The 15,010-nt window shown below is 30.5% G+C and overlaps 1 protein-coding gene across 3 annotated transcripts in view; it reads right to left on the reverse strand.

The window, feature by feature from the left end:
- The window catches only part of LOC114324152 (adenylate kinase isoenzyme 1), a 70,651-nt gene extending 56,110 nt beyond the window's left edge, over positions 1 to 14,541 (reverse strand). Inside the window, exon 1 of one of the 3 annotated variants that reach the window (XM_050643221.1) lies at positions 10,561 to 10,707. In XM_050643221.1, coding sequence (XP_050499178.1) covers positions 10,561 to 10,638 — 78 coding nt within the window. In that variant the 5' untranslated portion in view covers positions 10,639 to 10,707. Of the gene's footprint in view, positions 1 to 10,560; positions 10,708 to 14,428 lie in introns of those variants that run through there. The other 2 variants (XM_028271898.2, XM_028271897.2) reach the window with 2 other exon arrangements.
- Positions 14,542 to 15,010: the final 469 nt, after the last annotated feature.

Here is a 15,010-nt window from a genome sequence, read left to right on the forward strand (position 1 = left end):
TTAGTAACACAAGCCAAATTCTTTTTCTGTAATATCTTTAAGACCAATACAAACCGAGATGCGGCATATTAAGAGTTAGCTTTTTTCGTCAAATGCATAATTTGAAATATTAAAAGCCAAATATCGGAAAAAATTTGTATTTTTCGAGGAAAACGAAATTAAATAATATTTTTTCAAGTATACAGTTAGACCTTTCAAAAAATAATAATAGAAAGTTTCTAGCACGAAACTTTAGCGAATTATGATCAAAAAAAGGTCGGCACCTGCTTTTTTCTATGAAAAAATCAGTGAAAACAACTCCCTAACTACCCTCCTAATTAAAAATTGGTCTTTACCTTTCTGTAATTCCTTTCATATTTGTGTTATCAATACACCCAAGAAGATTGACCTATTTAAAAGGCCTAATTTTAGAAAAATTGGAGTTTAAAAGAAAATAAATTTTTTGTAATTTCCCATTTTTCACCTTTTACTTCAAAATATCTCCGAAAATACTGGAGATACGAAAAACATAATAAACTACTGAAATGTAGCTTTTTCAATAACTAAAATTCCCTTGTGCATCGATTTTCATTACAGTGAATAGTTAGCGAGGTATAGCTGTTTAAAACCTCTATTTACGAGCAAAGACCCCCTTATTCGAGCCCTTTAAACCCACCCCAATTAAAACTAAGGGATCTTAATGAATTTAGTTTACACAATCTTATAGGTCTTCAAAAATCCTACAAAATCATTTTTGAAAATACTTTTTATCGACAAAAATGATGAAGCCATGTGAATAAAACGAATTTTTGTTTTCGAAAAATTCAAATACTTAGTCCGCTTACGGATATTTTCAATGTATGTATAATACCACAGAACCGGTTCGTATACTGGAAGACAAGTAAAACCTATTTGTATTTGTATTTTTGTATATATTTGTAAATTCGTATTATTGTGTAAATAACTGTTTTTGTAATTCTTTAATTATACTTCAGCGATGTTGATGTTCAGGTGCCAATAATTTTTATAAAGAGGAAGTAGGGAATTGTGTACTTGACATTGGTATGGTATCAAATTAAAAGAAATATTTTGCTTATTTTATCAAGCAGAAATTAACACGGTATCTGAAGTCGATAACAAGTGCAATTATTATTGTCTGCAGTTAATACTGTTAAAAAAGTGTGATATTGAACAGGTTACACTGAGAAAACTGTGGCTTTAATGTACTTATATGTTATGGTAAAAGTAGGTAATCTGGTAAATGAAATTACCGGTAATTGTATACAATTACCAGAGTCGACGGTAAATGTAGGAAATATTCTTTAAAAAACATTTATTTCCTACTTTTACCGGTAATTGTATATATTTTCCAGAGGATCTTGGTAAAAGTAAGAAATTATATTTATAACGATCCACACGCAAGCGGAATGCCATAATACATAACTGTAGCAATCATAACAATCTATTTGAATCTGGGTGAAACTTGCCAGAAAAAATATAAATTTCCAAAAAAAAAGGTTTAGTACTGAAACCTATACTGTCAAAAAAATAAATAGTACCTAGATATCAAATAGATTTAATAGATATGCAAGCCCAAGCAGATAATAAATTCAAGTTAATTTTGTCTACCAAGATCACTTACAAAATTTGTACAATTACGGCCGTTGAAACCTAAACGTGCAGAAGAAGTTGCATTAGTTCTTCTTGGCATATTTTGTGTCTTTGGAGCTCCTAGCATTCTTCAAAGCGACAATGAACGAGAAATCTCCAACATAATTATAGAAGAACTGTGCTGCATGCAGGGCTGCTTTATCCATTAGGCAATATAGGCAGTTGCCTAGGGCGGCACATTATGAGAGAGCGGTAAAAATACTGTACAAAAAATATTTCTATATAAAAATTATGAATCTAGGTTCTGTCATAAAAGAGTATCTCTTTCAAATTACTTTACCGCAAGGAAGCCAAAAACTTGTGCCCAAATAAAACATATAAAGAAATAAGAAAGAGAAATTTAATTTGACGAGGGGGCCGATGATGAACTAAACTTTTCAGCTAGTGATGAGATGAAAATCCACACATTCTATGTTATAATTGACACTCTGATAAGAGACCTGAATAGACGTCTTGAATGTTATCGACGTATTTATCAACGTTTTCGTGTTATTAACAGATTTGCCAAAATTAAGCAATGAAGAAATGATTAAAGAAGCTGAAAATCTGATACAAAATAAAGACGAACAAGATACATCATTCATACATGAATGCATTCACTTAAAGGGTCATTTTGATGCCACAATAAAATTACCAATTGACGTATCTTAATATTTAAAGAAGAGTTGGTGCAGTAACTGAAGGTGGATATGAGCTATTACCTCTGATTTCGTTGAACCTCCATCGATTTGCATGAAAATTGGTGGGTGGTTAGAGGATATCTCAAGGAACAAAGGTGACATGGTGTCAACTTGAGCTTTTACTCTTGGGGGGTGGATGCCACACCCCTTCTCGGGACTGAAAACTGTTTTATTAGAAATATCCCCTGAAAATTAGAAATTTTATTAGAAATTCGATAGAGGGACAAATTCCAAGCAAAATTTGTTACATAAAATTATTAAAATAAATCAATACTTTTTAAATTATTAAAGATCAAAGATTTTAATTTTTAGTCAGAAAAATGCATGTTTTTTACCGATTTTTTATAAATATATAAGATTTTAAGGAACTATAAGATTATACAAAAAAGTTATTATTACCAAAATCAAAGCTAAGAGAAAACGAAATAAACTCACTACTGGAAAAACCTTTTAATGTTAACTAAAAGTGAGTTATAGGTAACTGAATGTATATTTTTTCGTCGAGTACCCAAATCTAAGTATTCAAGCTTAAATAACGGGAAAATGATGCATTTTATAACATAACCTTATTAAACATTTGTCAAAGTACTTCGAAATATCTATCAAATGAGCCCCCGAACAAGTTGATAGCATTAAAATTTATGCACCATATATTTTTCAAAATTTATCTTTTAAAATTTTTTCCAAAAAAGTTATTGTTTTTTTTAATAACTCTGTTAATTTTTACGATATTAGGTTTACCTAAAAACCTTTTGAAAGTTAATTTTAATGGCTATTAAACCACGTTGAATTTAATCTTTTAAACTCCTTACTTAAAAAAAAAAATAAAAGGTTAAATGGCCCCGGTTACATGGTTCTCACAGCAAAATTAAACTTTAAACGTTTCTATCTCGGTTATTTATTACCCTACAGAAATAGTAAAAAGGTAAAATACTTAATTCAGAAAAAATTAAAATTTGGTTATATGTACATATATTACTTTTTATACGTATATTGAGTACTTTTGGAGTTACGTAATTATCATTATCAAAAGAAAATGAAAATTACGATAATTTTAAGAATTATAATTTTTTTAAATATCACCTTTTTTTCAAAAATATGCATTCTAAACCGGTCAAAATTGTTGAAATCATTACTTATGCTAATATAAAGAAATTCTTCTAAGGATTACTGTAAATTTTGATTTTTGTGAAAATGAAATGGCGTATGTTTTATTTTTCACTTTTCCCTAAAAAGTTCTAAAGGGTTCTCTTATTTTCATCATAACTTGCTTAACTGTGATGCTATTAACTTCTACTGGAGCTCATTTTACAGGTACTCTGAAGTACTTTGACAAGTGCTTAGCAGGTATATTTTATAAAATGCATCGTTTTCCCGTTATTTAAACTTGAATACTTAGATTTGAGTACTCGTCGAAAAAATATACATTAAATTACCCATAACTCACTTTGAATTAACATTAGTTTAGTTCTTTAAATGAGGAGTGTATTGTGTATTCAGCTTTTTATTATCTTCAATTTGGGTAATAATAACTTTTTTGTAAAAGCATACAGTTTTCGAGTTATACTTGAAAAACAACTTTAAACATGCATTTTTTTACGAAAAAATAAAATCTTTGATCTTTAATGACTCAAAAAGTATTGATTTATATTAATAACTTTATATAACAAATTTGGCTTAGAATTTGTCTCTCTATCGATTCATGGTATTATTTCTTTGACTCCCACTTAAAGGGGTAGTTTTCACCACCACGGTAAAAGCGCAAGTTGGCATCATGTCACCTTTGTTCCTTGAGGTATCCCCTTACTACTCACCAATTTTCATGAAAATCGATGGAGGTTCAACGAAATCGGAGGTGAAAACCTTCAGTGACTGAACTAAGTGGATTGAAAGATATTTTTTCTACTGGCGTGCAAAAAGTCTACTTTTCCGCACGCGTTTTAGTTTGAAAAGTTTAACTTTTCCGCATTACTTTTCCGCACTGAATTTATATATTTTAATATGGCCTTAAAATAATTATAATACATGCAATAAACTAATATTTAGATATTATTTACTAATTTATTTCAAATGTATCTTATTGTGTTCATGTTTTAATGAAATTAGCGCGACAATTCGATGAAATAAAATTATTTTGACATAATTTTCGAAAGTCAAATCAGTAGACAATAACAGTGGTTTTGCTATCCAGTGGTCATGCTAACCAAATATATTAAAAGTTTGGTTTTGACAACCTTGTCAAAGAAATAATTTGTGTATATATTTTCATATTAATTCAATTAATTGATTAAGCTTTGGTCATTTTTTAACGCTCGTAGAAAAAATATTGTTCCTAACTCTTGCAGAAAGTCTCTTTTCCGCACCGACTGCTTGCCGAACTCCACTTCGCGTCGTTCTGCAAACTGCAATCGCGTGCGTAAAAGTATGACTTTCCGCACTTGTTAGGAAATAGTATATTGTGCAACAAGTGCAGAAAGATACTAATTTCTCACGAGTTTGAAAAGTTGCGGTACGAGCGCAAGCGAGTGCCGCAATTCAAACGAGTGAGAAATTATCTTTCTGCACGTGTTTCACACTATACTTTTTCTACAAGCACAGTTTTTCCTAAAAATAAAAATCACAATTTCCAAACGACGATTAATTATAATAGGTACCTATGTGATAAATTTTAAACTGTATTTAATTAATACCTACTAATCAATTTAAATTCCTTATAAATTGCACAGAAATCAGTTAAAAAATTAATGCACTGCCTTAATTTGTTTAAATTTAAACAATTATTACACATTATTGACATTATATTTATGCAGTCACGGATTTACACAAAACCTACTTCATTCGACGTCTCTTGCACAGGTTGCTAAATCCTTATTAGTTATTTGATAATTATAAAATGTTTAATAAGAATAAAATTGTAAAATAAAACAGTTGTAACATCCATAATTTAGTTTCTATGCTATAGTTAAATATAATAATTGTCTTATAGGTTATATATTTGTCTAAAGTTTAACCACGGATGTAAACAGAATATAACGTTACTCAGAATGCGGTAGTCCACGGATGTAAACAGAATATAACGTTACTCAGAATGAGGTAGTCAACTGTGCAGAAAAGAACTTTGCGGCACAGAAACGTCACTTTGCGGCACAGAAACGTCACTTTTCTGCACACTAATGTCAAATATCTTATACTGTGAGAAAATATCAAGTTTGCTAACATAAAACCGTGCAGAAAAGTGCACTTTGAATAGTGGTTGTAGAAAAATAACTATTCCCTAATTTTGACATTGCTTTGCACATTTATTTGTGCTTCCCAGTTGCCAACATGTCCGCTGAAAGGTCATTTACGAAAATGTCAACAATTAAAAATATTTTCCCATTAAGTATGACACAAGAACTTGTTAACAATTTGTCGATTTTGTCAAGAACAATTTTTTTTGAAAAGCTTTTTTTTGAAAAGAAGTTTTTTCAATGAAGAATAACATTTTTTTCTATTATAGGTATATAAACATCGTAGTTTAAATCCATTTTTAGTGTGTTCTTGTTTAAATAAAAATTTCTGCAATTTTTTCCGCAAAAATGGTACCTGTTTGAAAGGCGGCTACTAGAGAATTGCCTAGGGCGTCAATTGACCTAAACGCGGCCCTGGCTGCATGTGGAAAGATTTGAAGATAGTGTACGGTAAGCCACGACACAGTCAGTCACAACGATATGTTGAACGTGCGAATAAAGACATTAAAAATATACTAAGTTCCTGGTTGGAAAGCAACCAAACAAACAAGTTATCGGACGGTCTTCGATCTGTACAATTCGCCAAGAACCGAGCTGCTTGCCCGTCTGGCATCAAGTATAGTTCGTATAAAGCTATGTTTGGGAATCCTGTCAAAAACTTTATCACTGCCAGAAGATGCTCTAGAAAATATTTCCACTGACGAGGATTGGATTTGGAAGTAAGAGAACAAGTGGAAGGAATCAGTCGGGTCCTGATTCTGAAGAGCGTGAAGAATCAGAAGTGGATGAATCAAATAAGCTTCTAATAGAACAAGAACCAGAAAACAATCATCAGCGAGTGAATCTAATACGATTGTAGAAGAACTATTTTCTAATCAAATTTCGGAGAGGCGAGATTCTGTTATAATTAATCGGACACTTGCAAAGGAAGGTCCTGAAAAGCAAACGAAGAAAATGCTTAAAACATCAAACTTAAAATTTCCCCTGGTAATGTCGGTGATACGGTAAAATCAAGATTACCAGATGTTGACAGGGCACGAACTGATTCTTTTTATTAGTCTTTAAAATAAAGTATATGATTACCTACTGCCAGAGTTGTAGGTAAAGCAGAAATCAATTTACCATCTGCACTAAACGTGCACTGTACTAAACCTGTTCTAAATCCGAACCAACGATCAAATATACTCTACAAAACTATACTAATCATTCCTTAGCTATGCCCATACCATCGAAATTCGTATATCCCAGAATAAATTTACACTAAAGCACGAACATTTTTAAAACTCGCTCGTGAGCTGTGACATTGAAACACACGATGTTCAGGTGCCAATAATTCTTATACAGGGTGTTTCATTAATAATTGTCCATATAGTAACTGGAGAAACCTTAGCACAAAATACGAAGATTTAACCTAAAACACTTAAATAAAATGTGGTTCCTTACTGAGTTACAGGGTGTTTTATCTAAAAATTTAAAAATTATTTTTGCTCAGCATTTTAAAACTTTTCGACGTAACCTTTTCATACTTGGCAGAAAGTGCGACTACTAGACACCCTACTAAATTATGGTAAACAAACGTTTCTAGCTACTACCAGAGGCGTACGACAGGGGATGGTGAATGGTTGACCCTTCTCAAATTCTACGCCATTGAAGGAATTACTATTTTAGTGCTATTTTTAGATTCCCCAATATTTTCTACGTAAATAATATACTCTTCGTTGGTAACGATAAAGTCATTAGTTTTCGAGGTATTTGAAGTTAAATATGAAACAGCACAGTTATTTTGAATAATTTATGATATGATTCATATGATTAAAATTTAAAAATTATTTTTACCCAGTACTTTAAAATTATTTGGCGTATCCTTATCATACTTGGCAGAAAGTGTAGGTACTGTGCACCCTACTAAATTAAGATAAATAAACGTTTCTAGCTACTACCAGAGGCGTACGACAGGGGATAGTGGCTGGTTGACCCTTCCCAAATTCTACGCCACTGACGAAATTGCCATCTTAGTGTAATTTTTTGATTTTGCAATACTTTTTATGGAAATAATATACTCTTTATTCGTAACGATAAAATGATTAGTTTTCGAGATGTTTGAAATTAAAAATGAAGCGACACAATGCATTAATCAAAATAACCGTGTCGTTTCATTTTTAACTTCAAAGATCTCGAAAACTAATGCCTTTATCGATACGAATGAAAAGCATATTATTTTCATAGAAAGTATTGGAGAATCCAAAAATTGAACTACAATAGCAATTTAGCCAGTGGCGTAGAATTTGAAAAGGGTCAACCATTCACTTTCCCCCGCCGTACGCCTCTGGTAATAGCCAGAAACGTTTGTTTAACATAATTTAGTAGCTTGTACAGTAACTATACTACCTGCCAAGTATGAAAAGGATACGTCGAATAATTTAAAAATGCTGAGCAAATATAATTTTTAAATTTTTAGATAAAACACCCTGTAACTCAGTAAGGAACCACATTTTATTTGAGTGTTTTAGGTTAAATCTTCGTATTTTGTGCTAAGCTTTCTCCAGTTACTATATGGACAATTATTAATGAAACACCCTGTATAGAGGAAGTAGGGAATTGTGTACTTGACATTGATTGGCATGGAATATAAAAGAAATATTTTGCTTATTTTATAAAGCAGAGATTAACACGGTATTTTAAACTGATAGCAAGTGAAATTATTATTGTCTACAGTCATTAAAAAAGTATGATAATGAACATGTTACACGGTGAAAACTGTAGCTGCCTTAAAGTTTACATATTAATCTGTGGTAGTCTAGTCGTCACAGACGAAAATGCCACAGAATCTCTAAAAATTACACGAACTATCCGAATAAGAGATAAAAACAGATAAATTTTATAGAAGATATAGAGAAATATATTTTTACTCACTTCCTTTGGACAATAACATTTTTTACAATCTTTCGGACACGGCATCTTAACAAACTTCCACAGTTATTGATTGACTGACATTAATGACATTGACAGGAATATTTAGTATAAATACTCTTTGACGCAATTGTCTGACAATACCGAAAAAACTCACGGAAAATCAAGGGCGGATCCAGGGAGGGGGCCATGGGGGCCATGGCCCCCTCCGAGAATTTAGAATAATATAAATTTAAATATTTGCAGTTTAAATGTTTTTAATTTCAAACACATATATATATATATATATATATATATATATATATATATATATGTACAAAACAGGGGATAAACACGTTTTCTGAACTAGAATTGAAAAAAAGAAGTAACGGAGAAGCTTCAAGAATGACTTTTGGGTCCGACCAAATAAAGCATTCAGCTGGAAACTCATTCTGCGAAGCTCTTAGAGCAGCTGAAGATAGAGACCAATGGAGAAACATTGTTAGGAATATTGGAAGAAATCACGATCCTCAGTAATGGGGAAACGACAAGAGAGAGAGATTCACAACAAAAAATATATTCAAATTTATTAATTTTGTAACGCAAACAAATTAATTAGTTTGTAAATTTGTTTACATACTGAGAACTGTCAAAGCGTATGTATTTGACTCGCTATTGGTCACTGCGCGTGTGCCACCTTTATCGCCAATGCCATATCGTGATTCTATTGTGGTTAAAAATCTGTAACGTAATGAAAATCTGTATCATAATGAAGTTCATCATGATACAGGTAGTGAAATCATAATTGATATATTATAGTATGAGAATATTATAGTATGAAAAAAATATCATTGCAGTAGTGTAGAACTTCATATTGTAAGAACAAGGAATATGAGAGAAATTTAAATATGTGAGAATATACAAATTTAAATTTAAATCCTATTTAAAAAAATTGTCTACCTGTAGTTATTAATCACCACGTAGTTATTAATCACTGTAGCACTGACATAATGATTTGAATTAGACTGGGAGGCTCATTAAATCAGCTTATATTTATTATAATTCTAATAAGAAGTAGTAGTCCATGTGGTGAGACCGCTTCCGTCTAAAAAAATTTCTGATTCGATTTCTTTGATGATTGAAAAATGTCCCCTTTAAACAAATCTGAAGGGTGCCGGGCGGAATTTTTGGGCAAAAATTGTTTAAACAATTTTGCCCAACCCGAAAAATGCCAAAAAATCGCGTTTTTGGATTTTAAATAGCTTATAACTTTAAAACTATTAACTTTTGAGAAAAGAGAAAAATGTCAAGAAACTTATTTTATTTAGAATATCCCAAAGGATCTAGAAAAAATATTTTTCGGAGAAAAGTAGGAGATTTTTTAAATAGAGCTCGCCGCACCGGCAAAAAATTGGATAAACACGCATACTTAACAATTAAAAAAGAACGGTATAAATTAAGGTTAGACGCAATCACTCTTCAGAATCTTGAAGCTGAATGTTTAGTCTTCAATTTAAGTATCCGACAACCTCAAAAATACTAATCTAAATATGAGTTTTGAGGCCTCGAAAATGCGTATTTTCGCATTTATCAGATTTTAAATTGCTTATAACTCGAAAACTATCAATTTTTGAGGAAATTTACAAGATACCTTTCTTGTTTAGAATGACCCACAAAACTTAAAAATATATGTTCCAGAGCAAAAAAAAGTAATATTTTGTATTTGTTTAAAAAAATTGTTTAAACAATTTTTGTCCAATGATTCTGCCCGGCACCCTTCAGATTTGTTTAAAGGGGACATTTTTGAATAGGAATCCACAAAGAAACCGAATCAGAAATTTTTCCAGACGGGAGCGGTCTCACCACATGGACTATAGTTATTGTACCAGTTGATAAAACGAGCAGATATAAAAAAAGAGTACAGGATACTTAACGAAAAAGAATAACGAAAAAGGTATAGTATAATATCTTTTTATCTTATTTATACTATTCAACAATACACTTTTATGATAAAAACATACACCTCACGCTAGTTATATACCTACATTTATAGATTAGTACGTTTATTGCTTATATTTCTGCCTTTATATTAACTACTACTTAGGGCTCACCTGGAATAAAAACTGTAGTCCACAAATAAAAAAATAGAAAATACTGAAGTAGGCACTGTGAGATTTAAAGAAAATCATCAAAACGCGAACACGAGTCTCGGATTTGAATGGAATCTAAAAATATTTGGAAGCCACGGGCCAAATTTGTGGGAGTAACTATCAAAATAAGTTTTTTTATTACTATAATGGAGCCCTAATTTATTCTGATGACGCAAAATCGCGCGAGGTGTTTTTTACTTTTCACCTGTTTATTGTAGTATTTAAGTGGTTTCCAAACGGCCAATATTTTAAAGCAAAATTTATGTTTTTTTAAATATATCCAGTGTTTTTCAGGCCAATCCAATATAACCAAAGATCATGGCCGGCGATAAAGGGCATGCAAGTGACGCACTGCAGGCCCCTGTTTTGGGGGCGCCAAAATGAGCTTTTCTGTCTGCTGGTGTAATATAAAATACTAATTTAAAAAACCCAAGCTTGTCGATTCTAGTTTTGTAGGCACCTTCTACCCTAACGCCGAGACTGCCACATATTCTAATATATCCTGACAATAATTATATAACTTGTGTCATGATTATAATTGTATATTGAAAATCGATCATTTTTGACGAACTTGAATTTTGTATTTAATTATTAAAAAATAATCTGTCGAATATCACACGGTAGTAAGAATAAATAAAAAAAATGCTTCAATTTTTTCGAGCCATCCGGGCTCTCATGTCTATTGCCAAGCAACAAGTTTTGGAAAAATGGTCGCATTATTGTCAATTTATTCTCACTCTCTTGTGATAATAACTTTGAAAATACTACATGAAAATATTGTCAGGACAGTACGTAATTTTGCATCATAATTTCATATAAAACCCGATATTGGTTATATAGTGGAGTCATAGGTTTTCACCTCCGATTTCGTTGAACCTCCATTGATTTTCATGAAAATTGGTGAGTAATTAGAGGATACCTCAAGGAACAAAGGTGACATGATGCTAACTTGCGCTTTTACCCTAGGGGTGGATGCCACCCCTACTCGGGGGTGAAAATTATTTTATTAAAAATAATACCATAAATCGATAGAGGGACAAATTATAAGCAAAATTTGTTATATAAAGTTATTAATATAAATCAATACTTTTTGAGTTATTAAAGACCAAAGATTTTATTTTTTCGTATAAAATGCATGTGTTAAATAAGGTTTTCACGTATAACTCAAAAACTATAATCTTTTAGAAAATAGTTGTTATTAATGAAATTGATAATAATAAAAAACTGGATACATTACTCACTCAAAGCACTAAACGAATGTTAGTTCAAAGTGAGTTATTGGCAATTGAATGTGTATTTTTTTCGACGAGTACTCAAATCTAAGTATTCAAGCTTAAAAAACGGGAAAACGATGCAATATATAAAATGTACCTGTTAATCATTTGTCAAAGTATTTCGGAATACCTATCAAATAAGCTTCAGAACAGCTTATAGCGTCAAAATTAAACAAGTTAGGATGAAAATAAAAGAACCCTTTCGAATTTTTTAGGAAAAAGTGAAAATAAAACTTACGCCATTTCCACAAAAATTAAAATTTATAGTAATCCTGACAAGAACTTCTTTATATTAATTTGACTGATAATTTTGACCGGTTTAGAAGGCATATTTAAAAAAAAAAGATATAATTTAAAAAAATCATGATTTTTAAAATTATTTTAATTTCATATTCTTTTGATAATAACTCCAAAAGTACTCAATCTACGTAAAAAATGAAATATACCCAAATTTTAGTTTCTTCTGTGTCAAACATTTTACCTGTTTTTCTATTTTTATAGGATAAAAAATAGCCGAGATAGAAACGTTTAAATCTTGAATTTTGCTATGAAAACCATGCAACCGGGGCCATTTAACCTTTTATTTTTAAAAAAGTAAGTTGTCTAAAAGATTAAATTTGACTTGGTTAAATAGCCTTTGGAATTATCTTTCAAACTCTTTTTAGATGAACCTGATATCGTAAAAATAAATGGAGTTTATAAAAAAAAATAACATTTTTTGGAAAAATTTTTAAAAGATAAATTTTGAAAAAAATTTTTTGCATAAATTTTAATGCTATCAACATGTTCGGGGGCTTATTTGATAGATATTTTTCAGTACTTTGACAATGTTTAATAAGTTTATGTTATAAAATGCATAATTTTCCCGTTATTTCAGCTTGACTACTTAGATTTTTTTACTCGCCATAAAATTTATATTCAATCACCTATAACTCACTTTTAGTTAACATTAAAAGGTTTTTCTAGTAAAGGGTGTATTTCATTTTTTATTAGCTTCAATTTTGATAATAATAACTTTTTGAAAAAACTTATAGTTTTTGAGTTAGCGATGAAAAATCAGTTAAAAACATCCATTTTTCTCAAGGAAAATTAAAATCTTTGATCTTCAATAACTTAAAAAGTTTTCTACAGGGTTTACCCTTTTAATGTTTTAAAAAGTTTTCATTTATTTTAATAACTTTATAAAATAAAGTTTGCTTAGAATTTGTCCCTCTATCGAGTTATGGGGTTATTTTCAATAAAATAATTTTCACCCCAAGAATGGGCGGCATCCACCCTTAAGGTAAAAGTGCAAGTTGGCACTATGTCACCTTTGTTCCCTGAGATATCTTCTAACCACTCACCAATTTCCATGCAAATTGATGGAGGTTCAATGAAATCGGAGGTAACAGCTCATATCCAACTTCAGCGACTGCACTAATAGCCTGATCAAGTAAAATAAAATCAAAACTGGTTGAGACTTGGGACTTTTTGTACACAACTTACTTTTTTTAGGTTTGCGGTATGAAGGTTTTTACGATTTTTTTTTTCTGCAAAGTTAAAGGGAAGTGATTTCATTTAAGATCTGCTACATTAAATTTGATCTTAATTTTTTTAATAATTATAAACAAAGCTTAAAAAACAAAGTTGCAAAAAAATTATTGTTTACATTGTAAATATTATAATGACGATAATGATGATACATTTACCGATTAAAATAATGATGACAATGCATCAATTGTAATTGAAAATTATAATGATAGGTTTAGTAAGATGAGTAAACCACTTGCCAAGAAACAACAAATGTAAATGTGTATTCAACAAAAAATGGTCCTAGAAAATCTCTTTTTTAATATCTGAAAAATTATCAAGAATACAAATGTCGAAGCATTTCAAATTAGAACAATTTGTAAACGCTATTTTGAAGAAGAGTTTCATTGAAATTTTTATGTCTCAATGTATTTTTTTTGAAAATATGTGTAAAAACAAAAAAATGAGATCCTAAAATGGTATGCTCTATCAGCAACAACTGCGTTTGTGCAGTTGAAAAAATATCTAAAATATAAATTAATGAATATTTTTCAACCATTTTTTTTGCTTTATATTGACTCAATTTTCATGCAAACTAAAATATTTATAGTGCTTATTTATAATGCCAATAACACTCTTTTGCAAATTTGTTTTTTAAGCTTTGTTTGTAATTATTTAAATAAATTAAGGGTCAAATTTAATTTAGCAAGTCTTTTGATTTCAAATTAAAGCTTCAACTTCGCATTTTTCTTTCAACCTGTACCGAATTATATTATGTTGATTTACGTGTATTGTAATTTTACTTGACTAGACTATTAGGTATTAAAACTTTTAGATACTGAACTTTGTATTAAAATTAAAATGAATAAAATAATTCATAAACCATCGAATATAAGTACATATAAATAGGTCAAAGTTAGCACAATAACCTATAACTGCAATGTAGGTCACACAGATTCGCAACCTCAAAATTTTTACCCGATTTTCCAACACTTATTAAATCTAATATTTAATATATAAAAGTTTTAAAAAAGTTAGAAACTTACATCAGATTCATCCGACGTCATATTCGAAAAACAAATTCACTGCTTTCTGTTGTAGAATTCTTTTTTATTGAGATCAATATCACAACCACTAGCTCTCTCAGGGACTCGGCAAGGACAAACGGCAAAAGGACTTGGGGTTGGTTGGATTTGGGGTAGTGCCAGTGCGCATTTTATTGTACCATGTAAAAGTTTGTTTGACCTACAGAATAGGGTTATTTATTTACAAGAAAACTCGTTTTTATCGATTATGAGAATAAATTATTAATACAAAATGTTATACAGGGTGTTTCATTAATAATTGTCCATATACTAACTGGAGAAACCTTAGCACAAAATACGAAGATAACCTAAAACACTTAAATAAAATGTGGTTCCTTACTGAGTTACAGGGTGTTTTATCTAAAAATTTAAAAATTATTTTTGCTCAGCATTTTAAAACTATTCGACATATCCTTTTCATACTTGGCAGGAAGTATAGGTACTGTACAAACTACTAAATTATGTTAAAAAAAAAAAACGTTTCTGGCTGTTTCCAGAGGCGTACGACGGGGGAAAGTGAATGGTTGACCCTTTCCAAATTCT

Source organism: Diabrotica virgifera, chromosome 1 (genome assembly GCF_917563875.1).
Source record: "Diabrotica virgifera virgifera chromosome 1, PGI_DIABVI_V3a".
NCBI classification, from domain to species: Eukaryota; Metazoa; Arthropoda; class Insecta; order Coleoptera; family Chrysomelidae; genus Diabrotica; species Diabrotica virgifera.